Raw genomic sequence first — 21,557 nt, forward strand, 5'->3', positions numbered from 1 at the left:
CAAGCGAGAAACATGAGTCAGGAAAAGCAGGCGATTGCCAGGAGAGAAGGGGATGTTTCTTGGGGATGCATTAGCCAAAAGAACGTGAAACAGTTCCGCTCTGCTTAGCCCTTGGCTGCAGCCGGGATCTCCACCCTGGAAGGAGGAGGCGGAACAATTTCAGAGGGTAAAACGCAGCAAAGGGGGGGGTGCAGGAGAGCGGGGCGTCCTGCTTGCAGAAAGGAAAAGAGATTGCCGTTAGCTACATCATTCGAGCCACATGCTTCCCATCCTCTGAATCCAGTGCTAGATTTTGTTGTTGTTTAGTCGTTTAGTCGTGTCCGACTCTTGGTGACCCCATGGACCAGAGCACGCCAGGCACTCCTGTCTTGCACTGCCTCCCGCAGTTTGGTCAAATTCATGTTCGTAGCTTCGAGAACACTGTCCAACCATCTCGTCCTCTGCCGTCCCCTTCTCCTAGTGCCCTCCATCTTTCCCAACATCAGGGTCTTTTCCAGGGAGTCTTATCTTCTCATGAGGTGGCCAAAGTATTGGAGCCTCAGCTTCACGATCTGTCCTTCCAGTGAGCACCCAGGGTTGATTTCCTTCAGAATGGATAGGTTTGATCTTCTTGCAGTCCATGGGACTCTCAAGAGTCTCCTCCAGCACCATAATTCAAAAGCATCAATTCTTCGGCGATCAGCCTTCTTTATGGTCCAGCTCTCACTTCCATACATCACTACTGGGAAAACCATAGCTTTAACTATACAGACCTTTGTCAGCAAGATCATGTCTCTGCTTTTTAAGATGCTGTCTAAAATATTTCCAAAATATAAGATAAAAAACAAATACAATAAAACCTACATTTAGCAACAGTGTTTTGTTTTGTGTTGTGTAGGCTCCTATTTGTTATGTGCAATGGCTTGAGATACCTATGAGGTCCATAAATTACCATATAGCATCTATTCAACACAAAAACAGCGACAATTTGTTGTTGACAAAAGACAGCTGGAAATATAAAGGGCCCCATTGCCTTCAGTAGCTTAAGCCCTGACCGAATCCATAGATGAATTATGCAAAGCCTTGTTGATTCATTCCCAGTTCATATCAATTGGACTATCATCAATACTGGGGCAGATCCGCACCATATATTTAAAGTACTTGCAACACCCCAGGGCACCTCCTTCTATTCCCGCTCAACCACTGAGATCACTTGCAAGAGTGTTGTTGGTCATTCCCCAAGTCGGTGAGGCTTGTTCAACAATAACCAGAAACCGAGCCTTCTGTGTCATCAGCCCAGACCCGTGGAACTCTCTGCCACTGGAGATCCAGCAAGTGTCCACTTTTTAGAAACCGTTGGAAAATTTTCTATTCCACTGGGCCTGTGCAGGCAATTAAGACTGCGTCCTTCCCCAATGTCTGTTTCAAACTATTTTTATACAGCTTTTATCGTCCGGCTTTATGTTTTTATTGCTGTAAACCGCTTTGATATATACCGGTATATATATATATATATATATATATATATATATATATATATATATATATATATATGATGACACAGTGATGCACAAGTATTTTTTGTATAATTAATTAAAGGAAACACATTTAGAGCACACGACTTCTCCCCGAAGAATCCTGGGAACGGTAGTTTGTTCGAGGTGCTGGGAATTGTAGCTCTGTGAAGGGGGAGGGGTCTTTGGGGGGAAGGCATGTGTTCCAAATGTGTGTCGGATAGTGTGTGGGTCTGCCCTTTCCATTTTTTGCATGTCTTGCTTGCCGTATAAGTGTGAAAATGAAGCAATTGAAAGGGACTATTAAAGGAAGCTCTTCCTCCGAGGCTGGGAGGACGTCTCCTGCAGAGGCTCCAGCAACCCACCCCAGAATTCACACCTATCAAGGTGAGCTTGTGTGTTCAAAGCCAGGTAGCCCCAGGGATAATGTGCACACTTTTTGTGTCGTCCTTGCAGTCTTCAAGAAGGTGGATTCTATAGCTGACGATGTTAACTCGGCCCAGACATACTATGAGAAGAAAATCGGGTCGGTCCAGGAGAATCTCCAAGAGCTGGGTAAGTTAGAGGTTTTTATAGAAAGATTAGGGATCTGCCAGGGATTCCTTACCTGTGATTCCTGCACTGCAGAGGGTTGGGCTCGATGAGCCTTGGGGTTCCCCTCTGATTCTGTGATCCAACTAACTCAGTATTGATTACAGCAGCTCCCCAGACTGAGGTTGCTCCCAGCCCTGCCTGAACACGACAGGGATTCAAACCAGGACCTTCTGCATGCCAAGCAGGTGTCCTGCCTTTGAACTACGGACCCAGGTAAACCACAGCCAACCTCGGTCTCCTCCACCAAATCTAGAAAAGGCTGCAGCCTCAATGTTACCTCTCAGGGCAGAGCAGGGAGACTTCCCCCACAGCTCCTTTAACAGGTGATGTTGGAAGGGACACCTCCTCCTCTGAGTTATCGATCTGTAGGTACAGGCATGATTAAAATTGCCAGGCTGCACAGGGGGTTGGACTAGATGGCCTTCGGGGGTCCCTTTCAACTTGACAGTTCTACAGTTCTGCGCACAGCTAGCTTTCCACGCTGCTTTCTGCTGCTGGGATGAGCAGTTTCCACCCTGGTGACTATAAATGTAAGCTTCCGCCACGTGCTTAGGAACAGCTCTGCGCTGCGCTCGGAGGTCTCTGTTTAGCAGGTCTTGCAAGATCTTGCTTGCAGAGGAAATGGATGAGTAAGACTTTGAAACGAGAAGAACCAACATCTGCTTAATTGCTGAGCAACACGTCTTGTGAGGGAGCGAGAAAGTTTGCTGTCAGTCAGCAAACTGAGGGTTGGATTTTGCAAGCATCTGCAAGCAATTGGGACGTCTCTCTGACTCACTGTCAGGAACTGGAGGAAGCCAGTCTAGCAGTCCCCTCCTAAGCTAAGATATCAAGGGGGCTTACTCCCTAGTTCAGCGGCTCCCAAACTTTTTGCAGGGGTGTCACTGTCCTCAGGCTTCCAGCTCATCCCCAGTGTTACCCTTCCTACACTGAGGTCCAGCTCCGAGGGCCTTCTGGCGGTTCCCTCGTTGCGAGAAGCCAAGTTGCAGGGAACCAGGCAGAGGGCCTTCTCGGTGGTGGCGCCTGCCCTGTGGAACGCCCTCCCAACAGATGTCAAAGAGGAAAACAACTACCAGACTTTTAGAAGACATCTGAAGGCAGCCCTGTTCAGGGAGGCTTTTAATGTTTAATAGATTATTGTGTTTTATTTTTCTGTTGGAAGCCGCCCAGAGTGGCTGGGGAGACCCGGCCAGATGGGCGGGGTATAAATAATAAATTATTATTATTATTATTATTATTATTACCCTATAAAAAGGATTATTCAGAGCAGTGGTTTGAACAACCCTCTTGAGGAGAGAATAACACAACAGTAGCAACTAATTCGATTTTCAAAATCCAATCAAAACTCTTTCGTTTAATGAATTCCACGAAATGGATGAACCTGATCTAGTGATACCAGCTTTTCAAAGTCTGATAGTCATTTATACCTCCAGCCCAGGAAATTTTGGAGCCTTCCTGCCCTCCAATTGCAGAGGCAGAGCTAACAGCCACTGAAGGCCCCCTCCTTCTCCATGAAATTGTCCAATCCTCTTTCAAAGCCATTTAGGTTTGTGGCCATCACTGTCTCCTGTGGGAGGGAGTTCCACAGTTTAACCCTGCACTGCATGAAGAAGGATTTTCTTTTATGTGTCCTGAATCCAGCTTCACTGGATGTCTGTGAATGCTAGTCTTATGATAGAGAGAGAGAAAAATACTTTTCTCCATCTGCTTTCTCTATGCCAGGCATACATTTATAAACGTCTATCATATACTAGAAAGCCTCAAATGTGGCCTCCTTTCTTGACTTGATCTATCTCATGGGTGGCCAACTTTCAAGAGACTGTGATCTACTCACAGAGTTAAAAACTGGCAGTGATCTACCCCTTTTGGGGGGGGGTTCAGGTCGAGGTTGTTGAGCTTTTTTAGGAAGGAAAGGCATCCATGTTTTGGGGGGTTCGGGTCAAAGTTGAGCTCTTTTTTTTTAGGAAGGAAAGCCCTGTTAGGGGGGCTTCTGTTAGGGCAAAGTTGTAGAGGGAGCCAAAGTTGCTGAGCTTCTTTGGGTGGAGCCAGTGATCTACCAGTGATCTACCACAGACATCCAGTGATCTACCAGTAGATCACGCTCTACCTGTTGGACATGCCTGATCTATCTCGTTGCCCTTTTCTGTGCCTTTTCCAGCTGTTCGATACCCTTTTTGAGCTGAGGCGACCAGAACAGTGAACAGTAATCAGGCAAATCCGCAGAGTTTTATTTCGGTGGTGCGTTCTGCAGTTTAGCCACGGGGAAGGACAAGGCCTGGTCAACTGCTGGGTATGTGCTAGAAGCTGTTTAACCAGACACTTCAACCTGCTTTCTTTTTTTCTCCACCCCACCCTCCAATCCAGATCAGAAATCCGCGGGCAACTGCTCCTTCTGCCATGATGCAGGCCAGCTGGGACAGGAGATCAGCAGGCTGCAAGAGGAGCTGGAGGAGATTCAGAAGAAGCTTTTGGCACAGGAGGTGTTGCTCGACCGGGCTGGCCAGACCCACCAGCAGCTCTCGTCCGCCAGCAACAAGATCAACGACGAGGTGGACGGTTGCTTCTCCGCCATCCAGCGAGTCAACCAGAGCCTGGCGCTCTTCCTGGCACAGGTGAGGGGCTGGCAGGGGGCCACTTCCGAGCTGGGCAGCTCGCTGAAGGAGCTGTCGCAAGAGCGCTTCGACATGGAGGCCGCCGTGCAGCAAATGAACTTCACCGTCGGCCAGACCTCGGACTGGGTGCACATCATCCAGAGGAAGATGAATGAGGAGACCCTGACGCTGCAGAAGATCGTGTCCGACTGGCAGAACTACACCCGACTGCTGGGGGGCTTGAGGGCCACCTCCTCCAAAACGGGGGAGCTGGTCAAGAGCATCCAGACCAGCCTGGGCATCACCTCGCAGAGGATTGGCCAGAACTCGGAGGGCATGCACGACCTGGTCTTGCAGGTGATGAGCCTGCAGCTGCAGCTGGACAACGTCTCCTCCTTCCTGGACGACCACGAGGAGAACATGCACGACCTCCAGTACCACGCCCGCTACACGCAGAACCGGACGGCTGAGCGGTTCGAGACCCTCGAGGGCCGCATGGCCTCCCACGAGATCGAGATCAGCACCATCTTCACCAACATCAACGCCACCGACAGCCACGTCCACAGCATGCTCAAATACCTGGACGACGTCCGGCTCTCGTGCACGCTGGGCTTCCATGCGCATGCCGAGGAGCTCTACTACCTGAACAGGTCGGTCAGCCTCATGCTCAGCGCCACCGACCTCCTGCGGGAGCGCTTCAGCCTTCTCAGCGCCCGCCTGGACTTTGACATCCGGAACCTCTCCATGGTCATGGAAGAGATGAAGGCGGTGGACACTCGCCACGGGCAGATCCTCCGGAACGTCACTGTCTTGCGAGGTGAGAAGCGGCGTCGGGGAGGCAAGCGGGAGGGACAGGGTTGTTTTGATTATTGCTTGTTAAATTCATTAGCCACCCTTTTCGTGATGGCGACTCAAAGTGACTTATGAAAAATAAAACGATAGATGCATACATTTAAACCGGGGGACAGGATATACATTAAAGGATCTCTCACCCACTCCAAAAGGCCATAGACAGTTAAAAAGCCTAGTTGACATTGTTATTACTATGATTATAATTACAGTGGAACCTTGGTTCTCGAACACCTTGATACTCAAAACATTTCAGCTCTCGAATGCCAAAAACCTGGAAGTTAAGTGTTCCGGCTTTCAAATGTTTTTCGGAAGCCGAATGTCCATGCAGTTGTCAGCTATTGTTTCCGGGGTGCCTGCACCATTCAGAAGCTGCACCTTGGTTTTCGAATGTTTTGGAAGGCGAACGGATTGTGTCCAAGAACCAAGGTACCACTGTATTTATATCCCAGTTTCTTCCCCGTCCAGGACTCAAAGTGGCTTACACAGATAAAGGAATGTTTTTGCACAGTGCTTGAAAATATGCAATGAAGGTGCCAGCCAAGCCTCTCTGGGGAAAGCGTTCCACAAACAGGGAGCCACCACAGAAAAGACCCCGCCTTCTCCTATTGCTGCAGGTGCCTTCTGTGCTAACTATTAGGCACCTGCTGGAAACTTTTCGTTTCCACCGGGCCGATGCAGGCAATTCAATGTACGTCCTTCCACTATGGTTAAATGCGGTCTGTTTTTAACTTTTTGTGTTTTTCTGGTATGCTTTAGGTTTTTATTGCTGGAAGCCACTTTGACCTATACAAATATTTTAAGAAATAAATGAAATAATGAAAGACATCTTCCCTGCCCCCGCGGCCAGCTCTTGTGCCAGGGACTCTGTGCCCTCCCTGCCCCAGGGTGTCTTGTGACCCCCAGGTGATCCAGTTTGGACTCAGGGAGGCCTAGATCCTGACCTGCACATTGTGGACTTCTGGGGGCCACTCTAGCCCCCAGCCACCCATGCAACAGAGTGGTAAGGGCTGCTTTCGATGTGTGGATTTGGGTTTTTGCAGCCCCTCCCGAATCTCCAGAGCAGGTTTATTTGGGCTGCCAAACCCAAATAAATAGATGAGTCACGGGCTTGGGCGACAACCTCTAATATTTCGTAAGCTTGTTTTTGCCAATTTGAAGAGCTGTCTTTCCCACCAGCTGCTGGCCTCTCAAAACAAACTTTATTCAGGGGCTAACCAAAGTGGATGTCCATATAAGAAAAGAACATAAGAAAATCTGCTGGAATGCGAAGCATTGCTGCCTCTAACTGTGAGAGCTATCAAGAGCCCTCTTCTCCTCCTCCATGAATTTGTCTAAGCCTCTTTTGAAGCCATCCAGGTTGGTGGCCATCACTGCCTCCTGTGGCAGGGAGTTCCACAGTTTCAACTCTGCACTGCATGAAGAAGTCCTTTCTTCGGCCTGTCCTGAATCTTCCAGCTTTCAGCTTCAGTGGACGCCCGGGAGTTCTAGGAAAGAGAGAGAAACAAAATCCGCCCTCCCTCCACTTCCTCCATGCCATGCTTAAGTTTGTAAACTTCTGTCGTGTCACATCTTCCTCGCTGTTTCTCTAAGCCAAAAAGTCCCAAACCGTTCTTCATAAGGGAGTCACTCCAGCCCCTCAGTCATTTTTGTTGCCTTGGATAGCCTGCTTTTATTCCAGATTCACTAACCAGAATAGCTATTTAAAAAAAAACCTGCTTAGAAGCAAACAGACAACCAGTAACAATGAGATCACACCAGGCATAATTTTCTAACTTTCTCTCATGTCGCCTCCTGCTTGCTTTCCCTCTAAACTAAAAAGCCTCCAAACTCTGCAACTTTTCCTCATGGGAAAGATCTGCTTCCCCATCTCAGGAATATAAATTGCGGGGTCCCCAGCAGTAGAAGAAATGCCTGTTCAGACAACGTGTCACATTGAGTTGCCCTTTCGGCCCCAATCTACGGTGGTCGCAGGAGCATAAGAACATATGTGCTCATTTCAGCTGATAAAGTCATTCCTTCACTTGGTGACCTGCAGGGAAAAAAAGAGTTTCCAAACTAGCTTCTTTTAGGCCAAAGATGATCGATGGAGGATTAATGTGCAGGCGGAAAGTCCTGCTGGGAATGTTATCATAGAATTGTGGAGTTGGAAGGGACCTCCGAATGTCATCTAGTTGAAACCACAGTGGTGCAGGAATCACAGCTAAAGAATCCTTGATGGATCCAGTCTCTGCTTAAAAACCTCCAATGAAGGAGAGTTCATCACCTTCCGAGGGAGTCGGTCCCACTATCCAATGGCTCTTAACAAGCTGGAACGTGTCCAGAAGAGGGCAACGAAAATGGTCAAAGGCCTGGAAACAATGCCTTATGAGGAACGGCTTAGGGAGCTGGGTATGTTTAGCCTGGAGAAGAGAAGGTTAAGGGGTGATATGATAGCCATGTTCAAATATATCAAAGGATGTCATATAGAGGAGGGAGAAAAATTGTTTTCTGCTGCTCCAGAGAAGCGGACACGGAGCAATGGATTCAAACTACAAGAAAGAAGATTCCACCTAAACATTAGGAAGAACTTCCTGGCAGTAAGAGCTGTTCGGCAGTGGAATTTGCTGCCAAGGAGTGTGGTGGAGTCTACTCCTTTGGAGGTCTTTAAGCAGAAGCTTGACAGGCATATGTCAAGAATGCTTTGATGGTGTTTCCTGCTCGGCAGGGGGTTGGACTGGATGGCCCTTGTGGTCTCTTCCAACTCTACGATTCTATGATTCTATGATTCTATGATTCTATGATCAGAAGGTTATTCTGAAGGTTTAGTCGGAATCTCCTTCCTTGCCATTTGAATCCACTGGTTCAGACCCTCCCCACTGGAGCAGCAGAAAAGCTTGCTCCATCTTCCATGGGACAGCCCTTAAGGTGTGTGGAGATGTCTGTCATGTCACCTCCCAGCCCCTTCTTTTCTCCAGGCTAAACATCCCCAACTCCCTCAACCATTTGTGGCCTGATCTGCTGCCAGGCTGCCACCGAATCCCTTGAAGGAGCAGGTGGCGCTGTGGTCTAAACCACTGAGCCTCTTGCGCTTGCTGATCGGAAGGTCGGCGGTTCAAATCCCCGCGACGGGGTGAGCCCCCGTTGCTCTTTCCCAGCTCCTGCCAACCTAGCAGTTCGAAAGCACAGCAGTGCAAGTAGATAAATAGGTACTGCTGCGGCAGGAAGGTAAGCGGTGTTTTTGTGCGCTCTGGCTTCAGCTACAGTGTCCCGTTGCGCCAGAAGTGGTTTAGTCCTGCTGGCCACATGACCTGGAAAGCTGTCGGTGGACAAACGCCGGCTCCCTTGGCCTGAAAGCAAGATGAGCGCCACAACCCCATAGTCACCTTTGACTGGACTTAACCATCCAGGGGTCCTTTACCTTTACCTTATCTAATCCCTTGAAAATGCCGCCAGGCCACGAGCGACCTAGGCATCAAGTAGGCCAGAGGCAAGGCATCTGTTTGCATGTGAGCGCGGCGTTCGGGGCGCAGCAGCGTTAAGGACGTGGTCCCCGCAGGTGGTTCCCATTTGAAACACGCTGCAGCATGCATCATAAAAAACACACAGGCCTTTGATTGGAAGCAGCTGAGTGCCAGCGCTCTGGCTGTGACTCCAGCCTTTTAGGAAGATGCTTCACACATTGCAGCAGGGAGTGAAATAATAATAATAATAATAATAATAATAATAATAATAATAATAATAATAATTTATTATTTATACCCCGCCCATCTGGCCGGGTCTCCCCAGCCACTCTGGGCGGCTTCCAACAAAAGAATAAAACACAATAATCTATTAAACATTAAAAGCCTCCCTGAACAGGGCTGCCTTCAGATGTCTTCTAAAAGTCTGGCAGTTGTTTTCCTCTTTGACATCTGTTGGGAGGGCGTTCCACGGGGCAGGCGCCACCACCGAGAAGGCCCTCTGCCTGGTTCCCTGCAACTTGGCATCTCGCAACGAGGGAACCGCCAGAAGGCCCTCGGCGCTGGACCTCAGTGTCCGGGCAGAATGATGGGGGTGGAGACGCTCCTTCAGGTATACTGGACCAGGGCCATTTAGGGCTTTAAATGTCAGCACCAACACTTTGAATTGTGCTCGGAAACGTACTGGGAGCCAATGTAGATCTGAAAGTCTATGGCGTGTGGGGGAACCCTGCTGCAATGCGAGGATCTGCTCAGCCCCCCCCCCCCAGGGTGCGCTGCTGCTACGGCTGCCGTCTCAGCGCATTGGACTTTTGCGTGCTGCCGAAATTCCAGACCTGGGCCTGTGCATAGTTAAACTGTGGAACAACTGACCTCCACAGAAGGCCATGATGGCCACCAACCGAGATGGCTTGGAAAGAGGATTGGACAAATTCGTGAAGAAGGAGAGGGCTCTCGATGCCACTAGCCAGAACGGCTCAACTCTGCCTCCATAGTCAGAAAGAGCAATGCTTCTGAAATCACAGGAGGGAAGAGTGTTGCCCTTGTGCTCGGATCCTGCTTGCAGGTTTCCCCACAGGGATCCGATTGGCTACTGTGAGAACAGGATGCTGAGCTAGACCAACCATTGGCTTCCTAGAATTGATGCAATGGACCAAGTCTGATACTGGTCTGAGTCTCCCTAGTTGCCTGGAAGCTGGCAATAATTACTTAGTGATGAGAGCACTCTGCATATGCTCAGAGTCCTCCTCTATTTCTCCCACACACCTTTCAGGACAGAGTTGGAAACGATGCCTTATGAGAAACGATGCCTTATGAGGAACGACTTAGGGAGCTGGGTATGTTTAGCCTGGAGAAGAGAAGGTTAAGGGGTGATATGATAGCCATGTTCAAATATATGAAAGGATGTCATATGGAGGAGGGAGAAAGGTTGTTTTCTGCTGCTCCAGAGAAGCGGACACGGAGCAATGGATTCAAACTACAAGAAAGAAGATTCCACCTCAACGTTAGGAAGAACTTCCTGACAGTAAGAGCTGTTTGGCAGTGGAAGAATGCTTTGATGGTGTTTCCTGCTCGGCAGGGGGTTGAACTGGATGGCCCTTGTGGTCTCTTCCAACTCTATGATTCTATGATTTTATGAGTTCCTGATTTTGGAGCTGAGCCTTCGATCAAACAAAGCCCTAGATTTGGGGTGCCAAGCCGGGACCTTCGCCCCCCCCCCACCTCCCTTAAGTTTCGAGCCTCTTAGGAGCTGGCCCGGTTGCCACAGCTTCAGCAAAGGTTCCCCCTCTTCCCTGGCCCAGCTGCTCTGAGTGCTGTTTATCCTTCCTGCTGCTGAGCTCTGTTATTTTTTTATTATTATTGCTATGGAAAAAGAGTGCAATGCACAGCGAGCTGGCGCAAGGCAGAACCACCCCTGGGTACTGGCTCAGACTGGCCAGTTATGTGCGTGGCCTGGCAGAATGGTCTGAGTCAATACAGGATTGCATCCCAAGCCGGCAGGGCTGTGAGCTTGCAAACGCCAGCTGGGGTGGGGTGGGGGCGAAGAACCTCCTGGAGGTTTTCTTTGGCTTTCTCTGGGTGGGAGTTGAGCGCTCCAGGCCGCTCTGGATCTCTGTGCTTGCAGATCCGAGCACATTGAGTTCCCAGACCCTCCCAGCCAGGTAGTCAGATCCAAGCGCTGCCAGGCTTCACCCTCAGGTTGGCAAGGAGAACATCGCGCAGTTGCCCGTGACGTGACATGTTGTTGCAGAAAGACACCAGCCCAGAGGTGCCTCCGCGCAGTCTCTGGGAGGCATGTTTGTTTGCAAATGTCCCAGCTCAGCTTCCAAATCCTAGAGGCCGAGCAATAGAGCCAAGAATCTCAGCGAGACTGCTTTGCTGCTGTCAACCCCTCCAGAGGGGCCGCATTCTGCATAGGTTGCTTCCAAACGACCTGTTCCATGAGCATTTGGCCCGTTTTGTTTGCAAAGAGATTACTTGACCGCAGCTCTATTTATTCAGCAGTCGTTCCGATTGGTTTGTGGGAAGATCAGACGACATTGTGCCAAGCAAGACTTACCCCCTAGTGCTTTTTTCTGGGGGTACTCAAGTAAAGGTAAAGGGACCCCTGGCCATTAGGTCCAGTCGTGACTGACTCTGGGGTTGCGCGCCCATCTCACATTATTGGCCGAGGCAGCCGGCGTACAGCTTCCGGGTCATGTGGCCAGCATGACAAAGCCACTTCTGGCGAACCAGAGCAGCACATGGAAACGCCGTTTACCTTCCCGCTGTAGCGGTTCCTATTTATCTACTTGCATTTTGACGTGCTTTCGAACTGCTAGGTTGGCAAGAGCTGGGACCAAGCAATGGGAGCTCACCCCATCACAGGGATTTGAACCGCTGACCTTCTGATCAGCAAGCCCTAGGCTCAGTGGTTTAACCCACAGAGCCACCTGGGTTAAGACTTGCCCCCTAGTGCTTTTTTCTGGGGGTACTCAAGTACCATCACATTTTTTTTAATGTTAAAAGTGTGGCACTTACTGTAACAGTTTCATGGTGAGCAACAGCATCCTTTTCCAAAAAAAGAGAGAGGCACTGGTTATCCCCACAGTTACCAGGGCATTCTCTTTGCCTATTAAGATTTTTATTGAAGATTCCCGCCCCCCGCCCCAAAAAAACCAAATGATACTCGAAGATACGAATGTAAATAAAAAACAAGAACAGCTACCGAAAGTACAAACAGAACATGTCGTCCTCTCTTAAAGCTAGTTCTCTACTTCCCACAAGTTAGATTAGTGGAGATTCCTGCATCATAGGGGGTTGGACTAGATGACCCTTGGGTTCCCTTCCAACTCTAAGATTCTATGTTTCTATGAAAAGGTAGTAGCCCCTCCCAGCTCTCACCTGGCTTCTTTCCTTTCTTCTCCCAGTCTCCCACTTCCCTCACCTGCCTCCCACCCCCAGGGTACCAGGGCTTGGCCCATCACCATTCTCATTGCAAAGAATTCCGGTCTGTGGGGAACGTGGGTTTGCTGGGCAAGAGCTTTGGATCCAGCACAGAGCAGGCAGGTCTCTGTGTCTCCAGCTCCCAGCCTGCTTCCGGCTCAGCTCACACACACACCAAACTCTGGCTCATGTTCCCCCACCTTGCAGCTGGGTGAAGGGGTTGGAGAAATGGCCCACCCATCAACAACAACAACAACAATTCATTTATACACCACCCATTTGGCTGGGTTTCCACAGCCACTCTGGGCAGCTCCCAACAGGACATTAAAAACACGATAAAAGATCAAACATTAAAAACTTTCCTGAACAGGGCTTCAGGTGTCTTCTAAAAGTCAGATACCGTATATTCCGGCGTATAAGACGACTGGGCGTATAAGACGACCCCCAACTTTTCCAGTTAAAATATAGAGTTTGGGATATACTCGCCATATAAGAAATACGACCCGACGTATAAGACGACTCCCGACTTTTGAGAAGATTTTCATGGGTTAAAAAGTAGTCTTATACGCAGGAATATACAGTAGTTGTTTATTTCCTTGACATCTGGTGGGAGGGTGTTCCACAGGGCGGGTGCCACTACCAAGAAGGCCCTCTGCCTGGTTCCATGTAACCTCACTTCTCGCAGGCAGGGAACCGCCAGAAGGCCCTCGGAGCTGGACCTCAGAATGATGGGGGTGGAGACGCTCCTTCAGGTATACTGGACCGAGGCTGTTTAGGGCTTTAAAGGTCAGCACCAACACTTTGAATTGTGCTCAGGAACATACTGGGAACCAATGTAGGTCTTTCAGGACTGGTGTTATGTGGTCTCGGTGGCTGCTCCCAGTCACCAGTCTAGCTGCCGCATTCTGGATTAGTTGTAGTTTCCAGGTCACCTTCAAAGGTAGCCCCACGTAGAGTGTGTTGCAGTAGTCCAAGCGAGATATAACCAGAGCATGCACCACTCTGGCGAGACAATCTGCAGGCAGGTAGGGTCTCATCCTGCATACCAGATGGAGCTGGTAGACAGCTGCCCTGGACACAGAATTGACCTGCGCCTCCATAGACAGCTGTGAGTCCAAAATGACTCCCAGGCTGCGCACCTGGTCTTTCAGAGGCACAGTTACCCCATTCAGGACCAAGGAGTCCTCCATACTCACCCGCCCCTTGTCTCCCAAAACAGTACTTCTGTCTTGTCAGGATTCAACCTCCATCTGTTAGCCGCCATCCATCCTCCAACTGCCTCCAGACACTGGAGGGCCCCAGGACTTACCTGTAGCTCTTACAACTCAGATCCTTATTTTGGGATGCCGATGAGGATATTCAAGTGGTCATTTTTCTTACAAAGAAACCTGTACAGTTCAGCAATATCTTCTATAGGATCCCAAGCCTCACTGGGCAAAGGGGACTCAGGGCATCATCCAGACTGACCCCCATCATAGTCTCATGGTGATACCCTGCCCTACATGTTGTTGCATAGTTTGCTGTTGCTAACCCCTGCCCATATTCCCCTCTCTTCCTCTCCAGGTGTCCCTGGGCCCCCCGGCCCTCGAGGATTCAGAGGCGACATTGGCGTCAAAGGGCCGACCGGGAGCAGAGGAGCGAAAGGCGACTCCGGGAGCCTGGGTCCACCGGGGCCCCCAGGAGCCCAGGGCCCCCCGGGCAACCCAGGCCCTCCAGGCGAGAGGGGCCTTGTGGGCGCCAAAGGCCTCCCTGGCTTCAAAGGGGCCAAGGGAAGCTTCGGACAAGGGGGCGCCAAAGGGCAAGCGGGCCCCAAGGGCGATGTGGGGCCCCCAGGGCCTGGGGGGCCACCGGGACCAGCTGGACCTCCTGGGCTGCAGGGGAAGCCGGGCATCCCAGGGAAAATGGGGCCGCCGGGCCCCATTGGGCCGACTGGGCCAAAAGGGGACCCTGGGATTCAGGGTCGGCCGGGGCTACCAGGGCCCCCGGGACCCCCGGGGATGTGAGCGGTTCCTTTCTCCCCCATACAAAAGGCGGTGGTGGTAGATGTGTTGGAGGGGGGGCGGGCAGGCAGACTCTTTTCTACTGCAGCCACCTGCCCCCACACCCCTGAAAGGCGCAGCCCCACCACCCCAGATCCTGCCCTCATTTATTCTGCACAGTTCAGGGCAGCAGCTTGGGGGGGGGGGGACTGGAGAACCACCCAAGGCAAAGTGTTGCAGCTGCTAACCTCCAGCCCCCCCCCCGCCTTGTCTCAAGCACCTTCTTTGCCCTCCGCTCTGCCCCCCCCCCCCGCAGCCACCCCAGGACCACAGAGATCGAACCGCTAAACAGATCACCAGATCCCTGGCAATTTGCCCTTCCAAAGGCTCCTTTGGTCAACCTACGCGTGAGCCGGGGAAAGAGGCCAGGGTGTTTTCCATTGCAGTGGAAGAGCAAAATTTGTACATGTGTAGATTTGGGTGTGTGCATATGTGCGTGTGAAAGGTTGCCACCTTTTCCCCTTGCCCTGCTCCTGTGCCTTTTAGCAGCAGCCCAACACATTAAAAACCCATAGTTAAGCTATGGAACTCCCTCCCACTGGAGATGGCCACCGACTTGGATGGCTGCACAGTTGCCTTATGAAGATGCCTTATGAAGAATGGCTTAGGGAGCTGGGTATGTTTAGCCTGGAGAAGAGAAAGTTAAGGGGTGATATGATAGCCATGTTCAAATATATCAAAGGAAGTCATATAGAGGAGGGAGAAAGGTTGTTTTCTGCTGCTCCAGAGAAGCGGACACGGAGCAATGGATTCAAACTACAAGAAAGAAGATTCCACCTAAACATTAGGAAGACCTTCCTGACAGTAAGAGCTGTTCGGCAGTGGAATTTGCTACCAAGGAGTGTGGTGGAGTCTCCTTCTTTGGAGGTCTTTAAGCAGAGGCTTGACATATGTCAAGAATGCTTTGATGGTGTTTCCTGCTTGGCAGGGGGTTGGACTGGATGGCCCCTGTGGTCTCTTCCAACTCTATGATTCTATGATCCCCAGCCTCTCACGGAGCAAGGCAGGGCAACACCTCCATTGCCTGGAATCGCAGAATCGTAGGACAGAACCGCAGAGTTGGAAGGGACCCCCAAGGGTCATCTAGACCAACCCCCTGCAATGCAGGAATTGCAGATGGATCATCCCCAACAGGTGGCCATCCAGTCCCTGCTGAAAAGCCTCCAAAGCTGTCCTGAGTGAGGAGGCTGCCTTATCCCTAGTCAGGGGGAGATCTGTGACTCTCCAGAGACTCGGCCAGAGGAGGGTTTTTCCTCCAGAACCTGCTGGAGCCCCGCCAGAGACTGAACCCGGGATCTTTCACGTGGAGAGGCTACAGAATACTATCTGACCTTCTGGGCGGGATCCACAGAATATATACAAGCGTGTTCTAGCCTCTCTCACCTTCGCACAGTGAAACACACACCCCCGCCCCTGTTTCAGGAATTGGTGCCCCACCACCGGGAGGTCAGCCTGGAGGAGGAGCGGGCAGTGGGCCAACATGCCAGCTCTAGCTGAGGAAGACCTCGGTGGGCTGGAGGCAGCTGCAGACACCCCAAAAAGATTGCACACGTGCACCCCACAATCCCCAAATTTTCCCCCAATGTACCCTCTGCAGCGATGCAAAGGACTGTGGGGTGCAAGATCGTTCACCCTCCAAAATATTGTTGCCCCACAAGGCTGCCCGTTCTTGCGACAGCTGTGTGTGTGTTGTGTGGGGATCGGTTGCAGTGCTGCCTGTTGCGTGCGTGATGCGTTGTTTCTGTGGGCGCATGCATGCCCATGCGCCCGTTCTATGGTGCAGCTGGTTTGCGTCATCAGTCCCCTGCCGATGTGTAACCCTGGTATCCATGTATCATGTAACAGCAGCCACATGTATAATTCCAAGACCAATAAAGATATGGATGTACAAGTCTCATCGCTTGACTCCCTTGGGTGCAGGGTGGCGGGGGGGGGGGGGAAGGCACCCTAAAACCAAGGAGAGACGGAGGGCAAAGGGGTCCCAGCTAGTAGCCTGCATTCAATCGGAGAGCTGTTGAAAGGCTTCATAAAGAGTTTGATATACAGGGGGGAAACACCCTTTTTTGTACTCACAGGACGAGTAACATATCCATATTTTCATTCCATTTATCCCAGCTTTCCCCTCAAGGCGGCTCACACAATTTAAAACAACACAGATAATACGCAAAACAAGTTGGGAAGATAATAATTAAACAGTAATTAAGCTCTGGTAGATATATTAAAATGCAGGTAATTCTTTGTTTGTTACTATGCTATGCATTTTTTGTGTTTTTATACTCTAAACCGGCCCGTGATCCTTGGATGAAGGACGGTATAGAAATTTAATAAATGATAATAGTAATAATAATAATAATAATAATAATAATAATAATAATAATAGCAGCACAGCATTGCTACAAGCCCTTTCCTTATAAACAGTCAAAAAGGAAAACAGCTACCAGATTTTTAGAAGACATCTGAAGGCAGCCCTGTTTAGGGAGGCTTTTAATGTTTAAGAAATTAGTGTATTTTAATGTTTCTGTTGTAAGCCGCCCAGAGTGGCTGGGGAAACCCAGCCAGATGGGTGGGGTATAAATAAATTATTATTATTATTATTATTATTATTATTATTATTATTATTATTATTAACAAGCCAGTTCCCTAAGGCCTGATGGAAGAAGAAAGTCTTTACCTACCAGTGGAAAGACAACAAGGAGGGAAGCAGTCTAGCTTCTCTAGGCAGGGAGTTCCAAAGTTGCCTCTCCAACATTTCCACCAAGCAGGCCTGGGAGGCTGGAGAAGATCTCAGAGCCTGGGTAAGTTCATGCAAGGGAATATGGCATTTCAGACAGTTGGAGCTAAGCTGTATATAATTCGTGCAGCCCCCTTGGACAAGGAAAAAAACAAAGCTGCCCCCACTCTCATCGAGTTACCGGTAGGTCTCACCATTTTCAAACTCTCAAATATGGCACAGTTTCTCCCTCACAGCCCATTTGAGAGCATGCTCTCTCTTTTTTCCCCCATGTGAAATTGACTAGACCAGAAGCCCCATAATCTGGTCCAGTTAATTTCTCCTGTACAGTGGCAGGGAATTCCCGCAAGGCACACACTAATGGAATTGCCTTTGAAAAGGACACAGAAACTTCAGAACGCAGCGGCTGATAGAGAAGCCTGCTTTTCCAACAGTTAGATGTAGATCATCAGATCTTGTTGCACCTTCCTTGGCTCCCAGTGAACTATATGTAAACACATGCACTGGCTAAGGTCCTCAGCTGAGGCCTCATCCTGCTTCCAACTAGGTTAGAAGAGCAGAGCAGAGCAGAGCAGGTTAGGAGAGCTTGAAACAAAGCGCTTCCTTCCTTTCTTCCTTCCAGCATTTCAGTCTTGCCAAGGCAGCCAAGGATGACAAAATAATAATAATAATTTGGGGAGGGGGAACCAAAGCATTGCAAAATACCTAAACGGTGCAACAGCCAGCAAAGCGGAAAACCAAAACAAGATAAATAAAACATTAAAGAGCAAGACTAGAGAACAGCAGAGCAGAAATGAGAAAAACAAAAGCCAGAGATCTTTAATCATAAGAACTGATTAAAGTTCAAGAGCTGCCAAAAATAACATTTCAACCAGGTGCCCAAAATCAAAGAAAGCGTTCCAGGGCCTGGGAGCCAACACTGAAAAGGCCTGGCCTTCATACCCTGCCCATTTTAGGGAGTGGTCCTCCTGCCAGGGGTGCCAACTTGAATAAAATATGGGGGGAAGCCCCGCCCCACAAAATCACATGATGCAGTGCACACACGCCATTTGAATGGCAATGCCCATCAATTGGGGAGGGGGAAGCCCCCTCAAATATTTTACTGGGGGAACCAAAGGGACCTCAGCCCCTAGGAGTTGGCACGTTTGGGCCCCGCCAAGCATCTTCCTCCTCCGTCTCTGCGTTGCCCGTGCAGCAGCAGGGAGAAGGAGGAAGGGGACCAAACTAGGATTAGAAGGCTCTGCGTGTCGTTGTCTCTAGCGCCACCTACTGTCGGGCTCCCTGCCATCTGCCCTATGGGTACCAGTCACCAAGGACCCTACAGTCTTGAGCAGGTGCCAAGCCAGATGATTGTGGTGCGATAACTGGAGAGGGGAAGGCCTGTTTCCGCCTCCACTGTGTTGACAAAGATGTGGGCACGCTCCGCCTGTGCCCACACCAGCACGCCTCATGCTCATAAACCCCCCTTTGCAAATCCACATGGCTTCCGTGTACAGATGTGGACTATTCCGCACAGCAGTTGCGAGGGCGAACGGGCTTCCAGGCGCCTCCTCGCTCGACTCCCAGCTGCGAGCATCTGGAGAACAGCTCCCCGAAGCCACAGGTCTGTTCCCGGATGTGAAGCAGACGTAGAATAAAGCAGAGTAGCTGCTGGACAGCAAATGCTTATCTCATCCTCAGAGGAAGGCTGAGCCTTGTGGACAGACATTCGGAGGGTCTGTTCTGGGCAGCGTGAGCCATAGAGTCATAGAATCATAGTGACCACAAAGGGACGCAGGTGGCGATGTGGTCTAAACCACTGAGCCTCTGGGGCTTGCCGATCGGAAGGTCGGCGGTTCGAACGGGATGAGCTCCTGTTGCGCTGTCCAAGCTCCTGCCAACCTAGCCAGTGCAAGTAGATAAATAGGTACCGCTGCAGCGGGAAGGTAAACGGCGTTTCCGTGCACTCTGGCTTCCATCATGGTGTTCCATTGTGCCAGAAGCAGTTTAGTCATGCTGCCCACCTGACCCGGAAAAGTTGTCTGTGGACAAACGCCGGCTCCCTTGGCCTGAAAGCGAGATGAGCCCCACAACCCCATAGTCGCCTTTGACTGGGGTCCTAGTTACAAGTAGGTAGCCGTGTTGGTCTGCTGCCAAAACAGAATAAAAACAAAATAGAAAAATTCCTTCCAGTAGCACCTTAGAGACCAACTAAGTTTGTCATTGGTATGAGCTTTCATGTGCATGCACACTTCTTCAGATACATGCACACGAAAGCTCATACCAATGACAAACTTAGTTGGTCTCTAAGGTGCTACTGGAAGGAATTTTTCTATTTTGTTTTTATTTTGTCCAGGGGGTCCTTTACCTTTACCTTTAGTGACTCCAAATGTCATCTAGTCCAACCCCCTGCAATGCAGGAATCTTTTTGCCCAACATAGGGCTCGAACCCATGACCCTGAAATTAACAGTAGCATGCTCTACCGACTGAATATATTGGCGAACACAGCACCCAAAAATGCATCACGTTGTTTGCAAAAATGTGTACCTGACTCACAACTGTGTTTATCAGGAGACGTGCTCACTAAAATGCTAGTGAATTTGCATGAGATTTTCCTTCCTAACAATTAAAACAAAACCCGCTCCAGAAATGTGCAGACCCAAATGTAAGACTGGAAGAATGGGGAACGGAGACAGCAGTCATTGACAGATCCTTCCGTCCCTTCTGGAAAGGGCAAAGGCTAAGCCTCCAAGGACCAAGGAAGAAGATTGAAAAGCATAACCAGAAATTAATAAACAGCAAAAGAGGGACCCAGAGGGATTGTGGTCTGCGCAGGAGGGCCTTTCAGCTGCCTTCTTTCCCCATCTGGCTTCATTCAGGAAGTGGGTCATTCTAATCTTTCAACCCGTATCCAATCTGTTGTGTTTTGCTGTGTGTTGTTTTTTTCTTTTTAGGCAGAAAATCAAACAATTTAGCCTCTGGAAAATGGGGATAGGGGGTGGGAGCGATCACAATGTGTTTATTTATCTGGAAATGCTTTTGTGTTTCAATGCAACAAGCTCAGTCCACAATAAAATCACACCATCCCGACTTCTGACCAGTTCCCAGTTTGGGCGAGTGCCTGGGAATGGCCCAGGGGGACATGGGTCTGATAGCCCTGAATTATAAAGGGAGAATAACAAGACTTATCGCAACAATAGGAATTTATTTCACAACAGGCCGGATCTCTCTTGAAGATGTAGAGCAAGAAACATGGAGGCTGCAGTCTTCCACACACTTACCAGGGAGTAACGCCTGCCCGCCCCCCCAAATATGTGGAGCTGCCTTCTGAGTAAGCATGCAGGGCGTCAACTGGGCGGTGTGCCCAAATGTTACAAAGGAAGATGATAAAAAACCAACCTAACCATAGCCTGGCAACTGAAGTTGGGAGTTGATGTATTGTTGTTGTTGTTTAGTCGTTTAGTCGTGTCCGACTCTTCGTGACCCCATGGACCATAGCATGCCAGGCACTCCTGTCTTGCACTGCCTCCCGCAGTTTGGTCAAACTCATGTTTGTAGCTTCGAGAACACTGTCCAACCATCTCGTCCTCTGTCGTCCCCTTCTCCAAGTGCCCTCAATCTTTCCCAACATCAGGGTCTTTTCCAGGGAGTCTTCTCTTCTCATGAGGTGGCCAAAGTATTGGAGCCTCAGCTTCACGATCTGTCCTTCCAGTGAGCACTCAGGGCTGATTTCCTTCAGAATGGAGAGGTTTGATCTTCTTGCAGTCCATGGGACTCTCAAGAGTCTCCTCCAGCACCATAATTCAAAAGCATCAATTCTTCGGCGATCAGCCTTCTTTATGGTCCAGCTCTCACTTCCATACATCACTACAGTACTGGGAAAACCAGTAGTTGATGTATTACTTTGTTTTATTTATTGGAGATACTTTGTATTTTTATACAGTGGTGCCTTGGTTCTTGAACTTAATCTGTTCTGGGAGTCCGTTCGACTCCCGAAACCGTTCGAAAACCAAAGTGCGGATTCCGATTGGCTGCAGGAGCTTCCTGCACTCAAGCAGAAGCCGCGTCGGATGTTCGGCTTCCGAAGAACATTTGCAAACTGGAACATACACTTCCGGGTTTGCGGCATTCAGGAGCCAATTTGTTGGGGAGTCAAGCCATTTCAGTACCAAGGTACCACTGTATATTGTATTTTTAAACTGCAGTCTTCTTCTTCATCAACCTGGCAGAATTTCTTTTTTAAAATGAAAGGCAGCCTCAAGAGGTTGCAGTTTTGAGAGGAAGGGCATTAAAGGGGAATTTAAGCTACCCACAACCACCAGGGCTTTTCTCACTCACCTGGAGTACTGTGTCCAGTTCTGGGCACCACAGTTCAAGAAGGATACTGACAAGCTGGAACGTGTCCAGAGGAGGG

General features: G+C 49.8%; 1 protein-coding gene across 1 annotated transcript in view; it reads left to right on the forward strand.

Annotated features, from left to right (window-relative positions):
- The window catches only part of SCARA3 (scavenger receptor class A member 3), a 32,475-nt gene extending 16,152 nt beyond the window's left edge, over positions 1-16,323 (forward strand). Inside the window, exons 4-6 of the mRNA XM_035110736.2 lie at positions 1,950-2,048; positions 4,452-5,495; positions 13,957-16,323. Of these exons, the coding sequence (XP_034966627.1) occupies positions 1,950-2,048; positions 4,452-5,495; positions 13,957-14,396 (1,583 nt within the window). The 3' untranslated portion in view covers positions 14,397-16,323. The remainder of the gene's footprint in view (positions 1-1,949; positions 2,049-4,451; positions 5,496-13,956) is intronic.
- Positions 16,324-21,557: the final 5,234 nt, after the last annotated feature.

Source organism: Zootoca vivipara, chromosome 3, assembly GCF_963506605.1.
Source record: "Zootoca vivipara chromosome 3, rZooViv1.1, whole genome shotgun sequence".
In the NCBI taxonomy this organism is placed as follows: domain Eukaryota; kingdom Metazoa; phylum Chordata; class Lepidosauria; order Squamata; family Lacertidae; genus Zootoca; species Zootoca vivipara.